General features: G+C 43.0%; 1 protein-coding gene across 5 annotated transcripts in view; it reads left to right on the top strand.

Moving 5' to 3' along the window:
• Nucleotides 1–1350: 1350 nt before the first annotated feature.
• Nucleotides 1351–26057, top strand: part of DCAF8 (DDB1 and CUL4 associated factor 8) — a 49431-nt gene continuing 24724 nt past the window's right edge. Inside the window, exons 1-3 of one of the 5 annotated variants that reach the window (XM_080648900.1) lie at nt 1351–1508; nt 2602–2676; nt 23521–23595. In XM_080648900.1, the coding sequence (XP_080505026.1) occupies nt 23547–23595 (49 nt within the window). In that variant the 5' untranslated portion in view covers nt 1351–1508; nt 2602–2676; nt 23521–23546. Of the gene's footprint in view, nt 1682–2322; nt 2677–23520; nt 23596–26057 lie in introns of those variants that run through there. The other 4 variants (XM_080648899.1, XM_080648902.1, XM_080648901.1 and 1 more) reach the window with 4 other exon arrangements.

Raw genomic sequence — 26057 nt, 5'->3', positions numbered from 1 at the left:
CTTGGTTTTGGCCCAAAAATAAAATAAATGAAATGAAACCAGTGTTCTTTTTTTTTATTATTTTTTAAAAATATATTTTATTGATTTTTTACAGAGAGGAAGGGAGAGGGATAGAAAGTTAGAAACATCGATGAGAGAGAAACATCTTATCAGCTGCCTCCTGCACACTCCCCACTGGGGATGTGCCCGTAACCAAGGTACATGCCCTTGACCGGAATAGAACCTGGGACCCTTCAGTCCGCAGGCTAACACTCTATCCACTGAGCTAAACCAGCTAGGGCTGAAACCATGTTCTTAACTAGTATACTGTAATTGTATATGTGGAAACCCAAAGGGGTCTACAAATAAACTATTGGAATTAGAAAGTTTAGCAAGGTTGCTGGATAGAACAACATACCAAAGTCATTTGCATTTCTAATAACTGAAGGGGAAAAAAATCTTAGATAAACATTAAAAAAAAAAAAAAGAAAGAAAACAAGTGCAAAAGCCCTGGGCTGGAACATGCTTCGGCTGGAGCGACACCAAAGGCCAACAAGGCTGGAGCAGAGCTAGGCAGTGTGGGAGAAGTCAGAGCAGCAGGTACCAGATTTTATAAGCCTGTGTTGAAGATACTGTGATCATTTTGATTTTTATTGTCATGAGAAGCCTGGAAGTTTTTACCTGACTTACAGCTTAAAAGGACACGCTGGCTGCCTTAATGTTTAACTAGGACAATAATGGAAGTAGACAAACCTGCTAGGTGTCTATTGCAACAGTCTAAGTGATGACTTATCGTGGAGGGTAGCGGTACAGGAGGTGAGGTCAGATTCTTGCACCCTGGCCTTTTGATAAAAAATCCTCCATCCGGGCAGGTGGGAGTAACCCTGCCAGGGATCTGCTACGCGCTTTCTTTCAGGAAGCAGAGTGTACATTCCTGGGCCCATTCTTGGGAACTCAATATCCCACCCCACTTCAGAGAAAGAGCTACAAGTCAAGGCTCTGAATCCCTTCTTTAAAAATGGATAAATGGAGGCTCTCGGGGTGAAGTGGGCCTCGAAGATATAGAAACCACTTATGGGAATGGTCCTCAAAAGAAACAGGGTTTTTGGAAAAAATCTGGCGAGAGAACTGCTTGTTCCCAGTATTCAGAAACAGGGCAGAAATGGAGGTCGCCCGGAAGGTTGCCTGCCAGCCCATTAGAAATAAATTTTATTTCCACCACAACTCAGGGACGCCGCTAACTCAGATTTGCCTTGCGTATCACAAGGTATGCGTGACCCTCCAAGCACTGGAAAAAAAATCAACTTTGCCTCCTCGGCAATGCGCAGGCGCCCCCGTCGTGTTTTCCGTTGGCCTTAAGCCCCGCCCCTCACGCGTCCTTCGAGGAGGTTGGGAAGGCGAGAGCTCGCGCGACCACTCTTCCCTCCGACTTTTCCACGGCAGATCGTCGCAAACGGGGCCGGAAAGCGTGGCAGCGCAGGCGCAGGCGCAGAGAGCGGAGGCGGCGGTGGCGGCGGCCGCTGGCCAGTGTAAGATGGCGGCGGCGTTGGTGGCGGCAGTGGACGGGACGGCCGGGCTTGGGACAGTTGGAGCAGCTGCTAGCAGGATGACCCGAGGCGGGAAGCGGGCTGCTGAGCCCCGCCGGCTCCCGTGCTTGTAACTGCCCCAGCCGGACACCCCTCCCCCACCCCCGACCTACCCGGTCCGTGCCTCGTTCCGGCTTGGCCTGCCACTCTCCCCTGTCTGTTTCCCCTCAGGATAGTGGGGCTCGTTTGCAAGCCCAGGGCTCAGGGCTTCTCCCTCCCCCCGAGCCAAGTCTCCGCTGGAAGGACTGGCTGCCCTTTCCTCCCGGCAGCCCCGGAATTGCCCTCAAGGGCCTGACCCACAACCCTCCAGGGACGTCTTGCCTTGTTGGGTGACGACCCGTTTGTGGGCTCCCCCCCCCACCCAAGAGATTGGGAGACGCGGCTCGCCCTGGTCTCCCAGTCCCCTCAGGGGCCCCGCGCGATACCCCCCTTAACACCCTTCCCCCCCCCCCCCGCATCCCGAGTTCTCGGGCCCAGCACTTCACACGGGAGGCTGAGGTCCGAGAACCCGAGAGGCAGTTGTTGCCGGCTGGTCCCGTCCCCTTTGTAACAGAATTCTCTTAGTTTACCTCCCCTCACCCCCAGATCTTCAGGACACCATAGAACGGTCCTCTTTGGTCCCTGTTAGCTGGAAAGCGCCTGGTGGCTTGAATTTCTGACTCATGATTGTTGCTGGAGTCTGTAAACAAACCGGCGCTGGAGCTATCACATTCTCTCCAGGACCCACCCCTCCCCCTGCGCGGTGGTTTCTCCTCGGGAGGCTTGGGTGTGGGTTCGTTAGGGTTGAAAAGATTCAGGTTTTCCTGTTAAGTGACTTTTTACATGTTAGTGGAGCTGGGAGGATACTTGTCTGGTTCGTTTTATTTCTGTAACTATGTTTGTAGGTTATTTACTGAGTAGTCGGAATTAGATAAATTACTCTGGTTTTTAAATAGTTCTGAAGAGATCTAAAACATGTTAAAATGTACTTACAAGTATTTTTTACTATGTTTAGTAGCAGAGACACCTTTGCCACTTAAACTCTAATGTTTCTCAGTCCTTCAGTGAATCTACAAGACCCGTTTTCTCCGGAGCTCAGCCTGACCCTTCCTGCCGCGGGAGAGGAGGGAAGGTGAGTAGGAGTTGAGCATTTGGATTTCTGCCCTGACGGTCAAGTGCTGACCACTAACGTCGTAAAATTCCTACCGCCGTTTCCCAGAGTTGGGGTATTGTTTTTGACTGTGTTCCAGCTCTGGTTAAATTACTTTTATGAGTTTAATGGGCTGTGGACACCTTGATTCTCTATCATAAACGCTTCCTGTGTATCTTCAAAACTCCGGTAAGCCTAGAAGTGAATGTGTCTACCTCATTTGCATTGTGTTTTGCCTTTGTGTGGTTCATGTTTCTTACATTGTTAAAAGCTGCGAATTAGTTTGGGCCGTCATTTCTTGCTCTTTAGAGGAGAGTGTTTAGCTGCTTGTCAAGAACCTGAAGGCTGCCTTCAGTTGGCGTCTGGGTTCAGTTCACCTCACAATTCCAGCTCTTCGGCAGGTAGTAAACTTTGGGTTAAACATAGCGGCTGCTGTTTCATAGCTGTTCAGCACACAGTCATCCTGTGCAGGCAGCAGCATGAGCCAGTGTGAAGAGGGGAGTCAGTACATACTTGTCAACGTAGTTTTTGTAAGATTCTTGGGTTTCTAGAAGCAGAGACGAGTGCTATGGTTGGAGTTTATGGGATGTGACTGGAGCTGAGTGTCTCTGGGAGGGAGGTCTGGCTGACTCAATATCTCAGATTTGCAGTAGGAAAGGTCGAATGTGACACTGGTGAGCTTTATTCTCATTGTGTTCTAATTAGGAAATGCTCCTTAGGAACTGGAATAAGATTATTATTGGTGGTACATAGGTGTATCAGTAAGATATAAAGGGGAAAGTACAGCTTTAGAGCTGGACAGACGTGTGTTTAGATACTGTACTAAGATTTAGACCTTGGGCACATTATTTAAGCTTCTCCCTTCGTTTTCACATCTCTAAAAATGGGATAAATACCACTTACTACTGTTCGTATGGCTAGCACATGATAGACACTTTTTTCCCCTATTTTCTGTACACATCATTGATATGGCTTAGAATAAGTTATACATTAGTTTACATCTCTTTGCATTTTGCTTTTGAACATCGTTTCCTGGTTATTTTTTCAATTCATTCTTAATTGGTCAGCTTAAATGTTACTTTGTATGTGCCCACCCAGTGTTGTCTATTGAACATGATTCAGGTTAGTTCAAGACCAGAGGACGGGAATATTAGATGTAGGTATATGTATATCTCTAAATGCATTCTTAAACTAAATATAAGTTTTCTTTGTTCATTGCTTCCTTCCTCTTGGTGTCTGTATTAGTATACCTGACCAGAGTTGACACAAATATTGTACAGGCATACCTCAAGATATTGGTGGTTCAGTTCCAGACCACTGCAACAAAGCTGTATTGCAGTAAAGTGAATTGTACTCTTTTTGCCAGTGAAGGGTCTTGCATTCTTTGTAAAAAACACAACATCTGTGAAGCACCATAAAGGGAAGCACAATAAAAGGAGGTAGGCCTGACCTGATCGGTTTGGCTCAGTGGATAGAGCGTCGGCTTGCGGACTGAAGGGTCCCAGGTTCTATTCCGGTCAAGGGCATGTACCTTGGTTGCGGGCACATCCCCGGTAGGAGGTGTGCAGGAGGCAGCTGATTGATGTTTCTCTCTCATCGATGTTTCTAACTCTCTATCCCTCTCCCTTCCTCTCTGTAAAAAAGCAATAAAATATATTAAAAAAAAAAAAAAAAAGGGAGGTAGGCCTGTAATTCCTTCCTTTCCTGCTTCAATGTTCACCACCTCTGCTCCAGCTACCTCTTACGCCTTTTCCTTTTGCCATGGAGGGAATATGTTGTTGTTTTTCCTAGTTGTTGGGCTCTGCAGTGATCCTCATCAATACATTATCAAAGAACTAGACCATGAAAAGGTCTCCTTTCTTTCTGAAGTGAATCTGAACTAGGGAGTTAGGAATACAGAGTTTTTTATTTCACCTCCCCAGTTGGACCATCTTAATAATATAGCACAGATGATAAGTTTTTAACCTTCTCTTGGCTTTTCTTCCATTCCTTTTTGGAGTAGGTAAGGCCACATGAAAATTAAGAAAGTGTTGGTTAGCCCTGTCTGGTTTGGCTCAGTTGATAGAGCATCAGTCTGTGGACTGAAGGGTCCCGGGTTCCCCTGGTTGTGGGCTCGATCCCCAGTAGGGGACATGCAGGAAGCAGCTGATCAATGATTCTCATCATTGATGTTTCTCTCTCTCTCCCTCTTCCTTTCTGAAATCAATAAAAATGCATATTAAAAAAAGTGTTGATTACCTTGTGATGAAAGCAATTATATTCAAGCCAGTGATCAACTTGCATTAACATCAAGCAGGATCTAAATTCTCTCCATTGAAAGATAAAGACTTGGGATAGAGAGTGGTGAGATTGCATTTTTATTATTTATATTTTTAGAAGATTTTTAGATCTATGTTGGGAAAGAGTGGGAAAAGGAAATATGTTTGAAGAGGCATAATTTTTATTATTCCTTATTATTCTATGTGCTAGGTAAGAATTCTCTATCCCTGCTCCATCCCTGCTCCAATCCCCCCAAGGATTTCACATATTCTGAAGATATTTTATATTTCATGGTGTTGCATAAGAATTGTCCCATTTTATTAGGAAGAATTTCCTAGCATGGCTGAAGTGAGAGGCTAGGTATGCTTGTGACCTTAGTTCCCAACCCAACAGGGCATTTAATACAGCACTCCATTAAATGTGTAAAGTTCTGTCCCAGTGCTGTGATCCTTGGTGTTGACTAGGATCAACCTAGGACAGGAGCCTGTCTTCGGAGAGAGCTGAAAAAAAGCAGCCTTTTTGTTGCCAGTTTAAAACAGTACTGGCATTTCAGAAGCAAATGGGACACCACTAGTGGGAGACGTTCCATAGAAGTGTGCCCTGTTGCGGGAGCCTGAGATGATCAGTTTCACACTCTATGGTCCTGTATTCCGTCAGTGAGTTACAGGCTTTTAAAATCATGAAGTGACTAGTTAAACTTTGTTTTTAGTAAATATTATTTATTTTTGGATATTACTTACTGTAAGAAAGTTACTCTAAACATGTCTAGGAAATGTCCAGATAATAAAAATCAGAGTTAGCCAAACAGAGCTTTTTATTGCTTAACACATTAGTGTTAAGAGTTAGTTTTTAAGATTGAATTAGCTTTATTTTTAAGCAGATTATCAGTGAGGCAAGATAATCTGTTATTTACTCTTACCCATTTGGAACCCAGGCAATTGAAACCACTGAATCAGCAATAGGCATGGAGGTAGTGACTATGCATATCTTAATTTCAGATGCTTTTAGATTTAACAGTCATATTGAAAACTTTATCTTTGATTTTTGTGAATATGCACAAGTATCTTCACCCTGGCCCTACCTTCACCCTGGTGTGCTCAGTGGTTAGAGCATCGGTCTGCCCACCAAAGGTTTGTGGGTTCAATTCCAGGTCAAGGGCATGTACTGAGTTGCAGATTGGATCCCAGCCCCAGTCAGGACTTGTGTGGGAGGCAACCAATCCATGTATCTCTACATCAGTGTTCATCTTTCCCTCCATCCTTCTTACCTCCCTTTATTCCCCTCCTTCTCCCTCCCACCCTTCCACTCTCTAAAAATCATTGGGGAAAAATATATCCTCAGGTAAGGATTAACAACAACTAAAAAGAATCTTCATTACTGTTAAAATTGGTCAGAAAAAGGGACTACCTGTTCTTATTTACTTATTCAGCTGTTCTCTTAGAGTGAGAAGCAAGTCCTTGAGCAGTTTTTGAAAATTAGTGTGTGATGAATTTTATGAATTGGTCACTTATTTATAGCATTTTTTTTTTATATCTCTACCCCTACAGAACATAGTTACTGAGCCATAAGCCCAATCGAGTACTACCTTAATGCCAGGAATGTGTTTGCTAGAGATAAATTAATGAATTTAGTCTGTCTCCAGTTTGCCTGTAGGGTGTGGGCCATGATTAATATGACAGAGATGGCATCTTTTAATGAAATGTGGTATGTCTAATGGATTGGGTTATTGCAAAAATTTTCATCATTATATTTGAGAGGTTAGGTATTTGCTCTTTTCCTGTGAGGATACTGTTTAAGGAAGTCTGGCCAAATTCTAATGTGAAGTTATCTCACAAGTCATTTTTTTGTTCTTGGTTTTCCTTAGCCATCTGGAAAGCTACTATGATTTACCTCTAGTGGTAGCCAAGAGGATATAGTTCTCTAGTGTACTTTAAGCAGTGCCACATTATCAAGTATATTTTAACCTTATTTAACTCTGTCCTCTAACTGAGTGCAGGTAGGAGGGCACTTCTTGATGTTTCTAGCCTTTATTGTTTCATTATAAATTGTTCCTTTTGAGTATCACCACTCTTTTTCTCTCTAGTGTCCTTTCCAGTGATTTAAGGGGGAAAGAAGTTTTTTTTTTCATTACTCATCACCTGAGTACATTTTTCCATTGATATTTTAGAGAGAGTGGAAGGGAGATGGAGAGACAGAGAGCAAGAAACAGAGAGAGACACATCGATTGGTTGTTTCTCACACATGCCGGACCAGGGCTGGGAATTGAATTGAGCCTGTAACCGGAGGTATGTGCCCTTGAATAAAACCCGGGACCCTTCAGTCCACGGCTGATACTCTGTCCACAGAGCAAAACCGGCTAGGGCTCAAGGAAGATGTGAAATGTGAATGGCAAAAACTGGTAATACTGGATTTTTATGTGAAAGTAAATAATTTTATAGTGGAAACACAATGGAATTTCCTTAGTTAATGGATTTTCTTTAGAATCATTTAAATTGAGATAAATGGGCTTACCCGTTATAAAAAGTTCCTTAGCTCTACAGCTGGAGATAGCACTGATGGGTTAGAATGAATTCTTAACATACTGAAATACCGTTATTTATTTTTTTTAAAATATTTTTATTGATTTCAGAGAGGAAGGGAAAGGGAGAGAGAGATAGAAGCTAGAAGCATCAATGATGAGAGAGGATCATTGATTGGCTGCCTCCTGCATGTCCCCTACTGGGAATGGAGCCCGCAACCTGGGCACGTGCCCCCGACCAGAATGGAACCTGGGACCCTTGGGTCACTATCCACTGAGCCAAACTGGCCAGGGCTGAAATACTGTTATTGGAACAAAAGCCAATAAACTAAACATGAGACATTTGGTATTACCAACAGGAAGAGAAGGCATCCATCCGAAGGGGGAACAAATTTCCTGTTCATAGGATAGTTGATGCAGGACTTCCTTATCTTCCTCATCATCTGTGGTGGTTGCTTTGAAGTTCTCATCTTGGCTATCCTCTCAACTTTCAAGAAAAGGAGGCTTATATTGTTGGGTTCTTGAGTATATTGCTTTACCCTAGTTCATATACTCAAAAGAAGATGTTAACAGAGGTCTCTGAATTCTTTAAAAGGCCAGTGAGAGCAGTTAAGCAGATATGGACTTGGGACTATATCCAAAGTTCCATACAGTGTTTGTAGGATCATTGCTGAGTGGCGGGCAATCCCAGGTTTCTCTAGGACTGGTCGGCCAACTCATTAGTCAACAGAGCCAAATATCAACAGTACAACGATTGAAATTTCTTTTGAGAGCCAAATTTTTTAAACTTAAATTTCTTTTAACGCCACTTCTTCCAAATAGACTCGCCCAGGCCGTGGTATTTTGTGGAAGAGCCACACTCAAGGGGCCAAAGAGCCACATGTGGCTCGCGAGCCGCGGTTTGCAGACCACTGCTCCAGGAAATGCAATCTGGAACCAGAGTTGAGAGGCTAGGAATAAATAGTATAAATGCTACAAAGTACAGGCTGCAAACGTTGTTTTTAATCCTCTAAACTAACTTCTGCAGGGTAATGACATCACTTTTTACAAAAAAGAAATAAGCTTCAATAAAAACATATTAAGGCCCTAGCTGGTTTGGCTCAGTGGATAGAGCATTGGCCTGCAGACCAAAGGGTCACAGGTTCGATTCTGGTTAAGGGCATGTGCCCGGATTGTGGGCTCGATCCCAGGGGGTGTGTAGGAGGCAGCTGATGAGTGATTCTTTCTCATCATTGATTTTACTATCTCTCCTCCCTTCCTGTCTGAAATCAATAAAAATATATTTAAAATATACACACACACATATATATATTTTAAAAAAACCTCTAAAGTAGATGGTAGAAGTAGAATTCAAAACCAGGTCTAACTGATACTAAAGCCCTTTTATACCATATGCTGTTCTTTCTTTTATACCATATGCTGACTATTTTATTTAACTTATTTATTTTTTATTTTTTATCATATGCTATCTTTTAAAAATAGGCTCTTCAATGAACTGAAAAATAGAATTTAGTATTTTTTATAAAAGTATATAAATTATAAAATTATAAAAGTATATAAAAATGTCTATCTAAATGACAATCTGAATAAAAACATTTTTAAATTATTTAAACTCTAGAGGTCCGGTGCACGGATTTGTGCACCAGTGGTGTCCCTTGGCATGGCCTGTGGGGATCGGCCGAAACCAGCAGTCCAGCATCTCACGAGAGATGTGGTAGCGTGCAAAGCGGCAGGCGGCTGGGGAGGAGCCCGAGCCTGGGCCAGGCGCCGCACAGCTCCCGCTCATCCCGCCACTTGGTAGGCTTGCTGCCACTCCGCTGCAGTCTCTGCACCCATGACCGAGAAGCCCAGTCAGTCCCAATGCAGGTCCTGATCCTGGTCCGGATGGGGGAGGGGCATGCAGGGGGATTGTCCGTGGGAGATGCTCTCGCCCCGCCCCCACAGCTGCACTCATTGGGCTCACAGCTGGCATCTGGCGCCTGTCGGTCAGCTGAGCAGCGTTTCCACTGTGGGAGCACACTGACCACCAGGGGGCAGCTCCTGCATTGAGTGTCTGCCCCCTGGTGGTCAGTGTGCATCATAGTGACTGTTCGAAAGGTGTTCGCTTAGGCTTTTATATATATAGATGGGTCTCAGGTTATGATTAATTAGTAAGCCAGTGAGTTTTTTAAGGAAATAATCTTTTCTTTTAAATCTTCATTGTTGAGAGTACTACAGATGTCCCTCTTTTTTTCCATCATAATCCCCATCCACTCCTGCCCCAACCCAGGCCTTCACCACCCTATTGCCTGTGTCTATAGGTAATGCATGTATGCATATAAGATCTTCGGTTAATCTCTTCTTACCCCTTCCCACCCCCCTTCCCTCTGAGGTTCATCAGTCCCATGTTTACATGCCTCCGATTCCTTTTTATTCATCTGTTTATTTTGTTCATTAGATTTCTTGTTCGTTTGTTTTGATGTTTAGATTCAATTGTTGATAGATAAGTATTTGTTGCCTTTTTATTCATATTTTTAATCTTTTTTTTTTCTTCTTCCTCTTAAAGAACACCCTTCAACATTTCATGATTATTGGTTTGGTGGTACTGAACTCCTTTAGCTTTTTCATATCTGTGAAGCTCTTTATCTGACCTTCAATTTTAAATGATAGCTTTGCTAGGTAGAGTAATCTTGTTTGTAGGTATTTACTATCCATCACTTTGAAGATTTCTTGCCATTCCCTTCTAGCCTGTAATGTTTCTGTTGCGAAATCAGCTGGCAGGTCTGTGGGTGCTCCCTTGTAGAAAATTAACTGCTTTTCTCTTGCTGCTTTTAAGATTCTCTCTTTGTTTTTAACCCTTGACATTTTAATTATGATGTGTCTTGGTGTGGGCCTCTTTGGGTTCCTCTTGTTTGGGCCTCTCTGTGCTTCTTGGACTTGTAAAAGTCTTTTTCTTTCACCGGGTAGGGTGAAGTTTTCTTTTGCAGCTGCTTTATTTCTTCAAATAGGTTTTCAATATCTTGCTCTCTCTCTTCTTCTAGCACCCCCAAATGCAAATGTTCGTATGCTTAAAGTTGTCCCAGAGGCTCCTTATGCTATCTTCAAATTTTTGGATTCTTTTTTTTTTTCTTTGCTCTTTTTTTTTTTTTTTTTTTTTTTTTTTTAATTACAATGAGAGAGAATCATTGATTGGCTGCTTCCTGCACACCTCACACTGGGAATCGAGCCTGCAACCCGGACATGTGCCCTGACCAGGAATCCAACCACGACCTTCTGGTTCATAGGTCAATGCTAAACCAGTGAATCACACCAGCTGGGCTCTCTGCTCTTCTGATTGGGTGTTTTTTTGATTCCTCATATTCCAAATCATCGATTTGATTCTCAGAATTCTGTACTCTATGTTGAATCCCTGTAAATTATTCCTTATTTCAATTAGTGTATGCTTAATTTCTGACTGGTCCTTTTTCATGTCTTTGGCATTCTCACTAAGATCCTTGAAAGTTTCACTAAATCCCTTGAAGCTCTCATTAAGATCCTTGAGTAATCTTATAACCATTGTTTTGAATTCTGTACCCAGTAGCTTGCTTGCTTCCATTTCTTTCATTTGTAATGTTTCTTTGTTTCCTCATTTTGGCTGCTTCCATGTGTTTGTTTCTATGTATTAGGTAGAGCTGTTATGTTTCCTGGATTGGTAGAGTGGCCTTGTCTAATAGGTGTCCTTTAGGGCCCAGTGGATCAGCCTCCCCAGTCACCTGAGCTGGGAATTCTAGGTGTGCCCCTGTGTGGGCTGTGTACACAGTCTTGTAGTCGAGCCTTGATTGGCATCACTGGGAGAATTGGCCTCACTGTGAGCAATTGGCCTCCAGGCCAATTGGCTGTGAGGACCAGCTGTGTCTACAATGGAAGAGCTGTTGTGCAGGAGACACCCCTATGGAGCAGGATTTGCTTCAGTGGAGCTTTGGTGCTTACTGAGTCTGCCCCTTGAGAGTGTCTCTTGTGGATGTGTAGAGTTGTAATCTGGTATGGTCTGAAGCTGTCCACTGGGTGTACACTGGCTCTGGGGCCTCTGGGGAGTGCAAAGTCAGTCACTGTCTGGGGCCATCTTGCAGGAGCTACAGAGTGGTCTGCAGATGGCTGCTATTTGTATTGGGGTAGGAAGTGCCCAGGTGAGGCCTAGCTGTGAGACAAGGCATGCTGGTGGTAGGTCTTGCCTTTTATTGACTCCAGCTGCTGCTTATTTAAGAGATTTTAGCAAAGTCTAAAGCAGCCATGGGCAAACTACGGCCCGTGGGCCGTTCTATCCGGCCCGTGGAGCCGAAAGAGCGGAGGGTTCTCTTGCTCTCCCCTCCGCTCCTTTACTTTGAATTTATATTAGTTCACACAAACACTCCATCCATGCTTTTGTTCCGGCCCTCCGGTCCAGTTTAAGAACCCATTGTGGCCCTCGAGTCAAAAAGTTTGCCCACCCCTGGAAAGCCTGAGCCAGGACAGGCCATTGATATGGAAAAGCAGCTGCAAACTGCTTGGGTGGGCCTGCAAATTGGATGGGGCAGGGTCTCAGGGAATCACCAGGGTAGATCCAGCAGTGTGAGCCATGCTAATGGAAACTCAGATATGGCTGCCAATCAGCTCTGCAATGGGGGAGGTCCCAGCACAGGAACAATGACCCCTGAGAGCACCCCTGTCTGGGAGAAAGCCGCCTCCAAGTTCCTGCCCCAATGCCAGGCAGTCCAGTTCCTCCCCACATGTCCCTGGATGCTCCTAAAGCTGCCTCCCATGCTGAAGCTTAGAGGAATTGAGACCGTGTAAGTTTGTGTGGGGGCCCTTTGAGGAACACCTGGGACTCCAGCAGCCTCCGTGTCACTCAGCCATAATCCCCACTGATTTTTACAGCCCCAAGTTATGGGGACTTCTCTTCCCAGCTCTGGAACCCTGGGCTAGGGGTCTGGTGTGGGGCTGGGCCCCCTTGCATCTCTTGGGAGACCTTGGAGATATACCTCCCGACTAAAGAAATGCCACATGTGGGTGTTGGATCAGCCTGTTCCAACCAGTCTCAATGTGCTTTCTTCTTTACTTCTCTAGCTGTAGGACTTCCATTTAGCCAGATTTCACGTGGTTCTGATTGATGGTTGTCCTGTAATTTTGATGTGGTTTGTGGGAGGTGATGAGTACCAGTGTTTAACTATGCTGCCATCTTGGTTTTCTGGCTAAGGAAATATTTTTTAAAATTATATATATATATATATATATATATATATATATATATATATATACATATATATATATATATATATGTATATGTATATATATGTATATATATGTATATATATATATATATTTCTTATAGATTTCAGAGAGGAAGGGAGAGAGAGATAGAAACATCAATGATGAGAGAGAATCATGGATCGGCTGTGTCCTGCACGCCCCCTACTGGGGTTCGAGCCTAAAAACCTGGGCATGTGCCCTTGACTGGAATTGAACCTGGGACCCTTCAGTCCCCAGACTGACACTCTATCCACTGAGCCAAACCAGCTAGGGCTAAGGAAATAATCTTAATGGACTTAACTAAACTGAAGAGATAGCTGAATCCTTTTATGACTCAAATAAGGAGAAAACCAGGATTCTTACTCAGTAACTGAGGTAATTCCATAGAAAAGTTGTGTGACTCTTAAAGCCTTTTCTCAGTATATATGTTTCTGTACTTCTCTGTAGCATTTGAAACATGGACCATCCCCATCTTCTTGAAACATTTTTATCTATTGACAGCCACAGCATTTAACACTCCAGTCATTCTTTCTACTTCCCTATGCCTTTCTGTCTCCCTTTCTTTTCTTTTTCCTAGAGGTAGGTATTCCTCTGAGATTCTTTCTTTGGACTTTATTCTCAGAGCTTTCTTGGGTACTTAATTTGTTATTTTTACTTATTTACTTTATTTTTTATTTGTTTTTGTTAATCCTCACCCGTTTTTTCCATTGGTTTTTAGAGAGTGGAAAGGAAGGAGCGAGGGAGGGAGACACACACACACACACACACACACACACAGAGAGAGAGAGAGAGAGAGAGAGAGAGAGAGAGAGAGAGAGAGAGAGAGAAGTGAGGGATGTGAGGGATGTAAGGGAGACACATTGATTGTTTGCCTCCTGCAGGTGCCCTGACCAAACAAAGGGGCCGGGTATCCAACCTGCAACCCAGGTACTTGCCCTTGACCTGGAATTGAACCCAAGACTCTTCCATGTGTGGGCAGATGTTCTAATCACTGCGCAATACAGGCCAGGGCTATTTGCTTATTTTTTTTTTTATTATTTTGTTTATTGATTAAGGTATTACATATGTGTCCTTACCCCATTGTCCCCCTAACCCCACACTCATGCCCTCACCCCCCTGGTGTTCGTGTCCATTGGTTAGGCTTATATGCATGCATATAAGTCCTTTGGTTGATCACTCCCCCTTACCCCCATCCTCCCCTACCTTCCCTCTGAGGTTTGATGGTCTGATGGATGCTTCTCTGTCTCTGAATCTGTTTTTGTTCATCAGTTTATGTTGTTCATTATATTCCACAAATGAGTGAGATCATGTGATATTTATCTTTCTCTGACTGGCTTATTTTGCTAAGCATAATGCTCTCCAGTTTCATCCATGCTGTTGCAAATGGTAAGAATTCCTTCTTTTTTACCACAGTGTAGTATTCCATTGTGTAGATGTACCACAGTTTTTTAATCCACTCATCTGCTGATGGGCACTTAGGCTGTTTCCAAATCTTAGCTATGGTAGATTGTGCTTATTTTTAAAGTGAGGTGTAATTTACAAGATATTTGATTTTAAAGCTTCTCTATACAAATAATTTCCAAATTTGTATATCTGGCCCCAATTTATTTATCAAGGTTCAGACCTATATTGGTTCTCCTCTACATTGCTGACATGTCAGCTTAGATTTTAAATATAATTAAAATAAAATTCATATCTTCCCCCACATGCAATCTTCTCATTTATGGCACTTGATTTCCTCTAGGAACCTAGGCTCAAACTTGTCTTTTTGATTTTTTGAGCTTTATAACAGCTTATTGAGTCAAATACTATTAATTCTATTTCTATAATGTTTTTCACATTGATCTCCTTTTAATTTCCTCTGCCATCAACATAAGACAGGTTCTCATTGCTTCTTACCTTGGCAACTATAATACTAGCTTTCAAACTTGTTTCTCCTTCCTTTTCTGTCCACTTCAGTCCATCTTACTATCATTGACAAAATAATCTTCCTGATGCCTAATACACATACACCTTCCATACTTTAAAAAATAATTTAGCCCTAACCGGTTTGGCTCAGTGGATAGAGTGTCGGCCTGCGGACTGAAGGGTCCCAGATTCAATTCCAGTCAAGAGCATGTACCTTGGTTGCGGGCACATCCCCGGTAGGAGGTGTGCAGGAGGCAGCTGATTGATGTTTCTCTCTCATCGATGTTTCTAACTCTCTATCCCTCTCCCTTCCTCTCTAAAAAAAAATCAATAAAATAGATTTTAAAAAATAATTTATTTTTTTATTGGTCTTGGAGGGAAGGAGAAAGAGAGAGAAGCATCATGTGAGAGAGAAATCTTGATTGGTTGACTCCCACATACTTCCGGACCAGGGGTCAAACCTGCAACCTAGGTGGGTATTTGCCCTGACCGGGAATCGAACCCACCACCCCTTGATGTATTGGATGACACTCCAACCAATTGAGCCACATCGGCTAGAGCACCTTCTATACATATCAACTCTATCTAGCCAAACCAGACTATACATGTATTTTCTTGAATATACCAGGTTTCTTTATTTTCCATGTCTTATTCTAATGCTGGTGGAATGTATTTCTCAACTCTACCCATTAAAATCTTATCCTTCCTGCCCTGGTTGGGTGCCCACCTGTGCACTGAAAGGTTGTCCATTCTATTCCTGGTCAAGGCACATGCCCGGCTGTGGGTCAATCCCCGGTGGGGGAGGAGGGCTGTGAAGGAGGTGACTGATGGATCTCTCTCTCTCTCTCTCTCTCTCCCCCTCCCCCCACCCCTTCTTTCTCTGAAAAATCAATTAAAAAATCTTAGGAAATTAAAATCCTATCCTTCCTTCAAAGCCCAGCTTAAAATCTAATTTCTCTGTGGAAGCTTTTCCTTTCTCCCAGAAATTAAATATAATCCTTTCCTCTGATCAACTGCAACTGTATTATATGTATAGGGTGTCACAAAAAAATGTATAGGCACTTTAACAGCTGATAGCTCAGTTTTGAAAATGAAATATATTTTAATAAACACTGCCTTTATAATTATTCAAAGTGTGTGTATACATTTTTTGGAACTATATTTTAAATTTATTTTTAATGATACATATATCACTTATAGTTGGTTGTATGCTCATTTTTCTAATTGACTGTTGGCTACAAAAGGGTGGTGACTGCCTTGTTCATATTTGTAGCTCCTATGTTGCCTTGTACATCGTTGTATTACAAGCATGTCTGTGTACAGATGGGCCACTGGGTGGTGCCAGATGCCTATAATTTGGATAAACAAGGGAGGCTGGATGTACAGTTGGGTTGTCCTGTGTTGTCAAATCTTTTGCACGCTAGAAATAGAGATTAATTTCCCTGATCCAGAAACTTTCATAGTTTCTTTCTGCTTCTCTCTCCAGTTTACCAGAGGAGGCAGTGTGTAGTATATTCAGTTCCTCCAAAGACTAAATAGAAAGTGGCCCAGAACTAAAGGCCTGCCTTCCCATAAACATGTATATTGTATGAGTTTCATCTTCTAGGAGTGATCCCTTTGAATTTCAGTGTCTGAGGTCCTCTGTCTGATTAATAAACACTATATTATTTGAGTGACTGGGTGCCCAGGGTAAATCAGGTTCCATAAATGAAAAGCAAGCAAGTGGCTAGTGGGAGGAGTCAGGAAAGTTGACTTGTATAAATGTCTATTGTTAAGTAGAAAAATAGTAAGGTAAGGAGGATGAATTAAAAATGAGCCATTTCACACTCTAGCCGGTTTGGCTCAGTGGATAGAGAGTCGGCCTGCGAACTGAAAGGTCCCAGGTTCGATTCCAGTCAAGAGCACATGCCCGAGTTGTGGGGGAACTTGCAGGAGGCAGCTGATCAGTGATTCTCTCTCATCATGGATGTTTCCATCTCTCTCTCCCTCTTCCTTCCTCTCTGAAATCAATAAAAATATATTTTAAAAATGAGCCATTTCAGCTTGAAAACAAAAATTTGGGATGGGGAAAGTAGGACTGGTTGATTCCAGATGGACTGTGTGACTTAGGACTGAAAAGCAAATTTGTACTTTGGATGGAGATCAGCCCTGAACAGCTGTTCAGTTATGAGTGGTATGGGACATCTGTCCTCTCAAGAGGATCCAAAGACTGTGTGGCTCTCAGATATCTGTCTTTCTAATAATTTACGAAGATTACCTTTCAGTTTCAGAGGAAATTCTAAAACTTTGTCTCGTGTTAACTATGGGTGTCTGTATTGGAGAGTTGGGCCGCCTGAGTTGCAAAATGAAGGCATGCACAGCAAGACTGCTGGACTGGCCTGCGAGAGTGCTGGGATTATGTAACTCATGGGAACTCACTGAGCTTAGTGAAGAGATCAAGGACTAATATTTAGATGGTGAAGTTTCCATTGGATATGAGGTAAGGTAGAGTTAATCATTTTTCAGAGATTCTAGACTCCAAAGCAGTTAAGATGAACTTGAGAGAAATTTAAAAAATAAAAACGAAAAACATAAATATACATATTAATAGTACAACCACTAGAATTACTTTGAAGTACTGTGATATTCTTAGCTGCCAACAACACAATAGGGGTGGAGACTTTTTATGTGTTTAGGATTCATCTTGCCTCGGACGTGGTTGCACTTTCATTTTCAAACAAGAAGACCTGACGTTTTGCTCTCATTTACTGTAGCATATTGACCACTTGAGCTAACGTCTATTAATAATCACAGCCTTGCCCAGTTGGAGTGGCTCAGTTGGTTGAGCATTGTCCTGTGCACTGAAAGGTTGCCGGTTTGATTCCTGGTCAAGACACATACTTGGGTTGTGGGTTTGATCCCCAGGGGAGCATATGGAAGGTAACTGATAAATGTTTTTCACATCGATGTTTCTCTTTCCTCCTCTCTCTTTCCTCTCTCTAAGCATATCCTTGGGTGAGGATTAAAAATAATAATAATCACAGCCTTGAAAATTTAGTCTTTTTTATTGTTGGGTTTAACACTTGGCATGATTTCTCTCCCTCCACTTCTCATTCTCTTTTTTCCAATCAGATTTATTGAGGTATGATTTATATGGAGTTTACCCTTTTTTTCAGTGACCTAGTATGGATTCTGACAAATGCATAGTCTCTCAATATCACCATGATTGAAGCATAGAACATTTTCATCATTCCAAAAAGTTTTCTCCCGCTTGTAGTCATTCCCTTCGCTACCCCCAACCCTGACAACCACTCTTCTGCTTTCTGTCCCAATGATTTATCTTTTCCAGATTGCGCTATAAATGGAATAATATTAGGTAGCTGTTTTCTTTTTTTCACGTAGCATAGGATATTTGAGATCCACCCGTGTTCTGTGTGTATCAGTAGTTCATTTATTTTTATTGCTTAGTAGTATTCCATTGTGTGGATGGACCACAGTTTGTTTATCCATGACCTAGCTGAAGGACATTTGTTTCCAGTGTTTGATGAACGTTCACCTACAGGCTTTTGGGTGGACATATATTTTCATTCCTCTTGAATACATACCCGAGTGTGGATTCCTGGGTTGTGTGGTAAGTGCATGTTTAACTTTAGAAGAAACTGCCAAACTGTTTTCCAAAGTGACTACCATTTTGCATCAGTGTATGAGTTGTAGTTGCTCTACTTGTTAGCATTTGATAAAGAAAGTTTGCATTATAATTATTTCTAAAATATTAAACATTCTTTTTTTTTTTTTTTTTTAAATATATTTTATTGATTTTTTACAGAGAGGAAGAGAGAGGGATAGAGAGCTAGAAACATCGATCAGCTGCCTCCTGCACGCCCCCCACTGGGGATGTGCTCGCAACCCAGGCACATGCCCTTGACCGGAATCGAACCCGGGACCCTTCAGTCCGCAGGCCGACGCTCTATCCACTGAGCCAAACCGGTTAGGGCTAAAATATTAAACATTCTAATAGGCACGTAGAGGATTCTCATAGTGGTTTTAATTTGTATTTCTCTAATAACTAATAATATTGAGGGTATCTTCTAGTGATTCTTATTTAGTTGTGAGAGATTATAAATATATTCTGCTTGCTACCCTTAATTTGTATTTTGCAGATATTTTCTTTTAGTCTGTAGCTTGTCTTTTCATCTTCTTAACAGTGTCTCTTGAAGAGTAGATTTTTAATTTTGGTATATTCAGTTATTTTTTTTAAGAAAAGGAGGCAGCCTCAGTAGTTTTAAACAGAAGACACTTGGTACTTCTTCCTCAAAATACTCTTACATACTGTATTAACTCTCACTCTTCCTAGTTTATACTTAATATTGTGTCATCTATTTGGTTAAAAATTTAAGACCTTTTTCTTATTAAGTCAAGAAAAATCTAGGTCACTGGAATTTTTTAGGTAGAAATTAAAATGATACCTGAGCCTGTTTTTCTCCATCCCCCAATAGTTTACTCTTTAACCTTCAGTTTGGCAGGGGTTATGGTTATTTTTAGTGTATAGGCAGTAGAGCTAATTTAATTAAGCTTCCCCTAGCTACCTGGGGCAATGAGCTCATCAGCTCTTCCAAGCTCAGATTGGCTTGTTCTGGACTAGATTTTAAATGGAAATCAATCAAGGTAAAACTGGATTTGTTGGCAATATAGTGCATTAAAGAATGAAGAAGGGCCCTGGCCGGTGTGGCTCAGTGTAGAGCGTTGGCCTACACACCAAAGAGTCTCAGGTTCAATTCCCAGCCCAGGCCAGGGCGCGTGTAGGAGGCAACTAGTCGATGTTTCTCTCCCTCTCCACTCTCCCCTCCCCTCCTTTGCTTCCTCCCTCCCTCTTCTTGCTAAATTCTGTGGCCCCTAAAATGTGACCTTTAGAAGCTATCTGCCTACATCAACTTAGTGATGAGAGTTAACATAAGCATTCACAGGGTTTTCTTTGTTTCTGAATTTAGCACTAAATTCTGTCAACTTTTTTTCCTCAAAAGAGTTTCTTCTTATAAGAACCTTAAACCAATTTCCCCAAAAGATGAGGTCTGTAACCTCTGGGTATGGGTTGAACCTCATGACTCTCCTTTGCCCGCTTCTCAGAGTTAGGTCGGCACTAGGCTTTGGTTCCTCCTGGTCATGGAGGCTGGGAAAGCCACTGGAGCCATTGTAAGTCTGAAGTTCAGGCAGGCTGGGCTTCTATAAAGTGGATGAGATTCAGTTTTGAGGAAGGTTCTCTGGAGCTGCTTTAGTCTTCTCTGGGAGTGAGTAATAGTGGGGTGAGAAGTATAGCACGGTTGACAGCTTTGATTCTAGAGGTGAGAAAATAACAGATCTGTTCTCAGTTGGCCATAAGGTATACTTAAGATTTTAGTTTTTAATCTTAACAGAGTAGTGCAATTATTTTCCTCACTTTGTAGGACTTTTACTATTAATGTAATTAATTAAAACCCTAGGTGGGGAAGAAGATATCGCTGAGATATTAAAGAATATAAACAGGGACTGCTATGAGGGAAAAACAAGTGTCGTGTGAAGAATGCTGTACAAAAATATATCATCGAAGTAGGAGGAGGAAAACAGCCTGCTTTGCAAACAGCGCTTCACTGTTTTTCCTTATGTGGCTTCACAGATCTGTTTTCTACTGGCTTTGTCTCATCCTCACTCTTCCAGGTGTTCTTCCCTCAAATTCAGCTTTAGTCCTGCTCTTGCATTATTTTCACTCCCCCTCTCTGGCCTACAATGAGCACGCTTTGGGCAGCTGTCTCTTGGCAGAGGACACTTTTTGCAGTAACTTGGATTTCTGTAGAGGATAATAGGGGATAAGGTTAAGGATGGGGCTGCCTCTGGTATCATTGTTATGGGAATGAAAAGGCTGTTGAAAGGCCAGTGTGCTTGGGTACAGGACTGGAGTCATAATCATACTTTGTCTTTTACCAATGCCTTTTGTCCAAGGCACTGAAAGGGCTTAACAAAATTCTGGGCTGAATAATACTTTTCTTTGCTCTTTGGAATTTGCTCCAGGTGGGAGTAAGACCCTGAAAAAAATAATGTGTTACAGTGGTATAAAAGGAAAAAAGCTAGGCACCCTGATTCCTAGTTACAGTTTTGCTAAAAAGACAAATCTGTTGAAAGTTGGTGGGATTATGAAATTATGAAATGGACTGAGATGGTTTAATACAAGTGTTGCCCTTTTTTCCTCCAGCTTTGTATTTGGTGACTATTATTAGTTGTAAGAGGAGGAAAAACCCTTTTACATTCTTTCTTAGAGGTGTGGGGCAGGGGGACTCCGAGTTCTAATTCATCTCTGCTTCTTATAATAGTTAATACTGTACCTGCACCTATAAGTGTGAAGATAGGCATCCGAGTGAACATAATGCCCAAGCTCTTACCCTACCTCATGAACTTGATTTCTTTTATCTCTTTAAAAAAAAACAAAAAAACCACGTTTTTATTGATTTTAGAGAGAGAGGAAGGGAGAGGGAGAGAGAGAGAGAGAAACATCATCGATCAGCTGCCTCCTGCCCTCTTCCTCCCCCTTGGGATTCGAGCCTGCAACCTGGGCATGTGGCCTGACTAGGAATCGAATCAGTGACCTCTTGGTGCATGGGTTGACACTCAACCATTGACCCATACCAGCCAGGTGCTTTTATCTCTTGGTTAGTGTCCAAAATTATATAAAGAGTCTGACCCACCTCTTCATGTTGTAAAGACAGTGTAGTATAGAGTTTGTAGATACATAAGTCTAACACTTATAACAAGATTTTTGCGTAAAGGGCAATGTTGAAGCTAGCTCTGTGTATTGAGTTAAGGTTCTCTGCTTATAATATAATAGAGGCCCAGTGCACGAAATTCATGCACGGGAGGGGGGTTATGTCCCTCAGCCCAGCCTGCACCCTCTCCAATCTGGGACCCCTCAAGGGATGTCTGACTGCCCAGTTAGGCCTGATTTCAGTAGGATTGGGCCTAAACAGGCAGTCGGACATCCCTCTCACAATCCAGGACTGCTGGCTCCCAACTGCTCGCCTGCCTGCCTTCCTGATTGCCCCTAACCGCTTCTGCCTGCCAGCCTGATCACTCCCTAACCACTCCCCTGCCAGCCTGATTGATGCCTAACTGCTCCTCTGCCAGCCTGTTTGCCCCTAACTGCCCTCCCCTGCAGGCCTGGTCACCCCTAACTGCTCCCCTGCAAGCCTGGTCCCCCCCTAAACTGCTCTCCCCTGCAGGCCTGGGTCACCCCCAACTTCCCTCCTCTGCTGGCCTGGTCACCCCAAACTGCCCTCCCCTGCAGGCCTGGTCACCCCTAACTGCCCTCCCCTGCAGGCTTGATCGCCTCCAACTGCCCTCCCTTGCAGGCCTGGTCCCTCCCCACTGCCCTCCCCTGCTGGCCCTCTTGTGGCATCCATCTTGTGTCCACATGGAGGCAGCCATCTTGTGTGTTGGAGTGATGGTCAGTTTGCATATTACTCTTTTATTAGATAGGATAGAGGCCTGATGCATGAAATTTGTTCAAGGGTAGTTCTTCCTTCCCCTGGCTGCCGGCACTGGTTTCCCTCCAGGACCAGCTTCCTGCTGGCACTCTGCTTCCCTCGCACAGGGAGGGCCCTCCCACCCGCTGCAGCCAGCCAGGCCGTGGGTGGCCTAGGCCTCCCTCTGTGGGGCGATCATGTGGCAATGGCCAGCCCTGACCATTCGCATTGCACCCGCCTTGGCTGGCCTGGCGCCAGTGGGTGTCATAGCGTGGTCCCGGATGGTCGTCCTGATGGTCGTCCCACTATTCGGCTGTTCAGTCATTTGTTCAGCCGATTTGCATATTATGCTTTTATTATATAGGACTAGTGGCCCGGTGCACAAAATTCGTGCACATTAAAAGGGGATTAATTAGAGGAAATATTTTAATATTGCTCTTTGCCCTTTCTTTATAACAGAAGTTTCAGAGATGAAAGAAAATTAGTAAAATGTATATGAAAATCTTCCTCCTGTCAGAGTCTGGGGTGCACCATAGGACCCAGAGTCAAGTCCCCATCCACCCACGTGTGTCTCAAAATCGCGCTAGACCCAGACCCAGCTAGCCCCATCCCCCCCCCCATTGGGCTAGATCCAGACCCGGCCGGTCCCACCCTTGTAAAGCCCCGCCGGGTGGGGGGCACAGCCTCAGGTCCCCTGGTCTGGTGCCGGGGTAGGGGGCGTCGCTGAGGCCCCCCAGCCTGGGCCAGGGCAGGGGGTGTGCCTTGAGGTCCCCCATCAAGCCCTGTCGGGTGGGGGACACAGCCTGAGATCCCGTCAAGCCCCGCTAGGCGGGGGGCATGGCCTGAGGTCCCCCGTCAAGTCCCGCCGGGCGGGGGGGTGTGCAGCCTCTGGTCCCCCGGGAGGGGGGTGCAGCCTCAGGTTCCCCAGGCTGGTGCCAGGGCAGGGGGTGTGGCCTGAGGTCCCCATCAAGCCCACGGGGAGGGGGGCGCAGCACAGCCTCAGGTCCCTGCTGATTGCTCGTTAAGGCTTGTTACGGGAACTCAGTCTCTGCTGTGGGCGCAGCCATCTTTGTGGCGGAGTGTTGGTCTATTTGCATATTCCCTCTTTATTATATAGGATATCACTTTATATATGCCTACAGTTTCAAGTTTATTTCAGTTCCCTCTTTCCCATCTGAAAAAAACACTGCCAGTTACTGAGTAAGGTGAAGAGATTGCAGTTGACTTCCCAAAGATATGTCTCTTTAATGGAATTTAGGCACAAGGGGAAAATCTGGTGTGATTTCAGTAGCTGAGAAGCCCTATTGAGCACATACCAAAAATCATTTTTGTAAAAATGACAAAGGTGTCCATTGTTAAATCTCCTTGTTCCTTTTATCGTCTTTCCAAGATTGTTTTCTAATTGTTATTTTTTCCCCCTTCCAAATCCAGGCTGGCTACGATAAACATCAATCAAAATGTCCAGAAAAGGGAGCAGCACAGATGGCAAAACAGACTTAGCTAATGGTAAGGAGCCAAAATGAAGGTGAAGCTATTTTTGTTATATCACCTTAGGTTCCCCTCCCCCAAAGAGAGTGGAGACATGGATTTTAGTGGAGGGAAGGAAATCTTTCCTAAGAGTGAACCCTTCTTAAGTTGTTTTGGGTACAGGAAACTACAGGGTTGAAATGCCTTGGACTGTCTGACACTTTTGCTCCTTCAACTTTTATCTGAATGTTTTCAGAAGATCAATAATAGAGTTGTGCCTCTAAGATGTCAGATTGTTTGGAATTCTGAAAGGTTGTAAAGGTGGATAAAACCTAGGAAATGCTCTTAATAAAGGAGAAAAAGAACATCTAGTTGGTGGTGGGAACAAGAGAGTTGTTGGGTAGGTGAGGTTGTGCAATCATAACGAGAAGTCTCTTTCCATGGTAGATCATAGTTTAATAGAGATATTAGATAAGAGATGAAGATATAACCTAAACCGACTGGAATTGGGGTTTTCTTCCTGCCTTCTTTCCATTCATCCATCCATGCTTCCTTTCTTTTGCCAGTGCAGCCAAGTGGCTCTAGTGCAGGTTTGAAGGCAGGATATGAAGATTCTGATAGAGTTAGCTACTACCTGGGTTATTCAATCAATGCTTTAACCTTGAGGCAACTTCTAAACCAGGGAAACGTCCATCAAATGGATATAGTAGTTGGGCACCAGAGTGTCCAGCATTCCTCAGCACCTTGCAGGTCAGGATTGTAGGCTAAAATCTATTTGATGTGATTGGCAGAGTAATGAAATCGATGAGGGGAAAGTGAGATTTTTTCAACATGTTGTTTTATTGCCCCTTTTTTTTCTTACTGCTGTAGTTCATATTTATTGGGCTTAGTTGCAAGACACAGCATTCTAGAAGGGTTTGAGGTATATAAATGATTTGGAGTTTTGCCATTAGCTAGATCAGGGATTGACAAACTACAGCCTGTAGGCTAAGTCTAGCCTGCCACTGTTTTTATAAAGTTTAGTGGAACACAGTCATGCCCCATCCATTTACATAGTATTTATGATTGCTTTTGTGCTACAGCAGTGGAATAGTTGTGACAGAGATCCATATGGCCTATGAAGCCTCAAATTTTTACTATTTGGCCCTTGGCAGAAAAAAATTTGCTAGCTCATGACCTAGATCTTGGTCATTGACTGTTAGGGTCCTCTTTCTGAGCTTGTGGAATGCTTTGGCCTTTATGTTAATGTGATAGAATAGCCCCAAAATTGTCTTAATTTTTTATTTTTATTTTTATTTTATTTTTGTAATATATTTTATTGATTTTTTACAGAGAGGAAGGGAGAGGGATAGAGAGTTAGAAACATCGATGAGAGAGAAACATCAATTCAGCTGCCTCCTGCACAGCCCCCACTGGGGAAGCGCCCGCAGCCAACGTACATGCCCTTGACCGGAATCAAACCTGGGACCCTTCAGTCCGCAGGCCGATGCTCTATCCACTGAGCCAAACCGGTTAGGGCTGTCTTAATTTTTTAATCATGATTTTAACAATAAACGCTAGGGGTTTGACCTTTTATTTTTCCTTCTCCACAGAAGTGATAGGTGTGATATTTTATGCCTTCTCACCACTCCAAATCTCACACCAATTGCATTTGTATATAGCAGTTCTGGCCATTGTAGTTTGTAGGAGCAAATTGCTACACTGTTCCCCTTTATCAGCAAGTTCCTAGTAGCCTAATTGTTTTCACACTGTGTTCTTAGTTGAGGTGCTTTTTGAAAAGAGCTGTTTTTGTCTCCCAACTTTCGGTCACTACTTGAACCAAAGCACTTACATTATCAGTTTTCTGTATTGGGTTTTGTCTAAGAGTTCATTGGAAAGGGGGTTCCATTGCTACAAAGATTTTCAGAAATTACTGCTCTAATCTAGATGAATAAACAGTAAAGTGCTCCAATCCTTTGAATTTTTAAACATTAGAGTGGTATTAGAGTTGAAAAGCTCATACCAGAATCACCCATAGTTGGTCTCCCTTTCCTAACAGCCTTTACTTTTGGCAAGATAAAATTTCTATTTAAGAAAAGAAGGCTGTGAGCAGTGTTTAAAATCCTCAGTCCCCCTTCCTTCACACCTTCACCTTAGGTTGGAAGTTGTAGCTGTAGAACATTGCCAAGTGCTTATTGGAATACAGTTTGGCTGTTTTTCGATAGAATACAGTATCTAATTGTAGGGGATTATATTATTCAATATGACACAGTTGTTTTATAACTACCAACAGAGAGGGTCTAGAAGATGGTCAGCTTGCTTCTCAGGTATCAACTGTAGTACCTCTTCTTCTTATCATTTTTATGTATGCTTCCTGATAGAACTTTGTCTCAAACAGTTTGTATAACCAAAAATAGTATTAAAATTATTAAATTAATGAAAGTAAGTCAGAATACGTATATTAACAAAAAGTGAGCAAGAACTCATTCAAATGATCACAGTTCCCACTTTACTACTTCCTT

This window comes from Plecotus auritus, assembly GCF_963455305.1.
Source record: "Plecotus auritus genome assembly, chromosome: 12".
In the NCBI taxonomy this organism is placed as follows: Eukaryota; Metazoa; Chordata; class Mammalia; order Chiroptera; family Vespertilionidae; genus Plecotus; species Plecotus auritus.
Note: the sequence above shows the minus strand (reverse complement) of the source record. Positions and strands in the feature narration are given on the sequence as shown.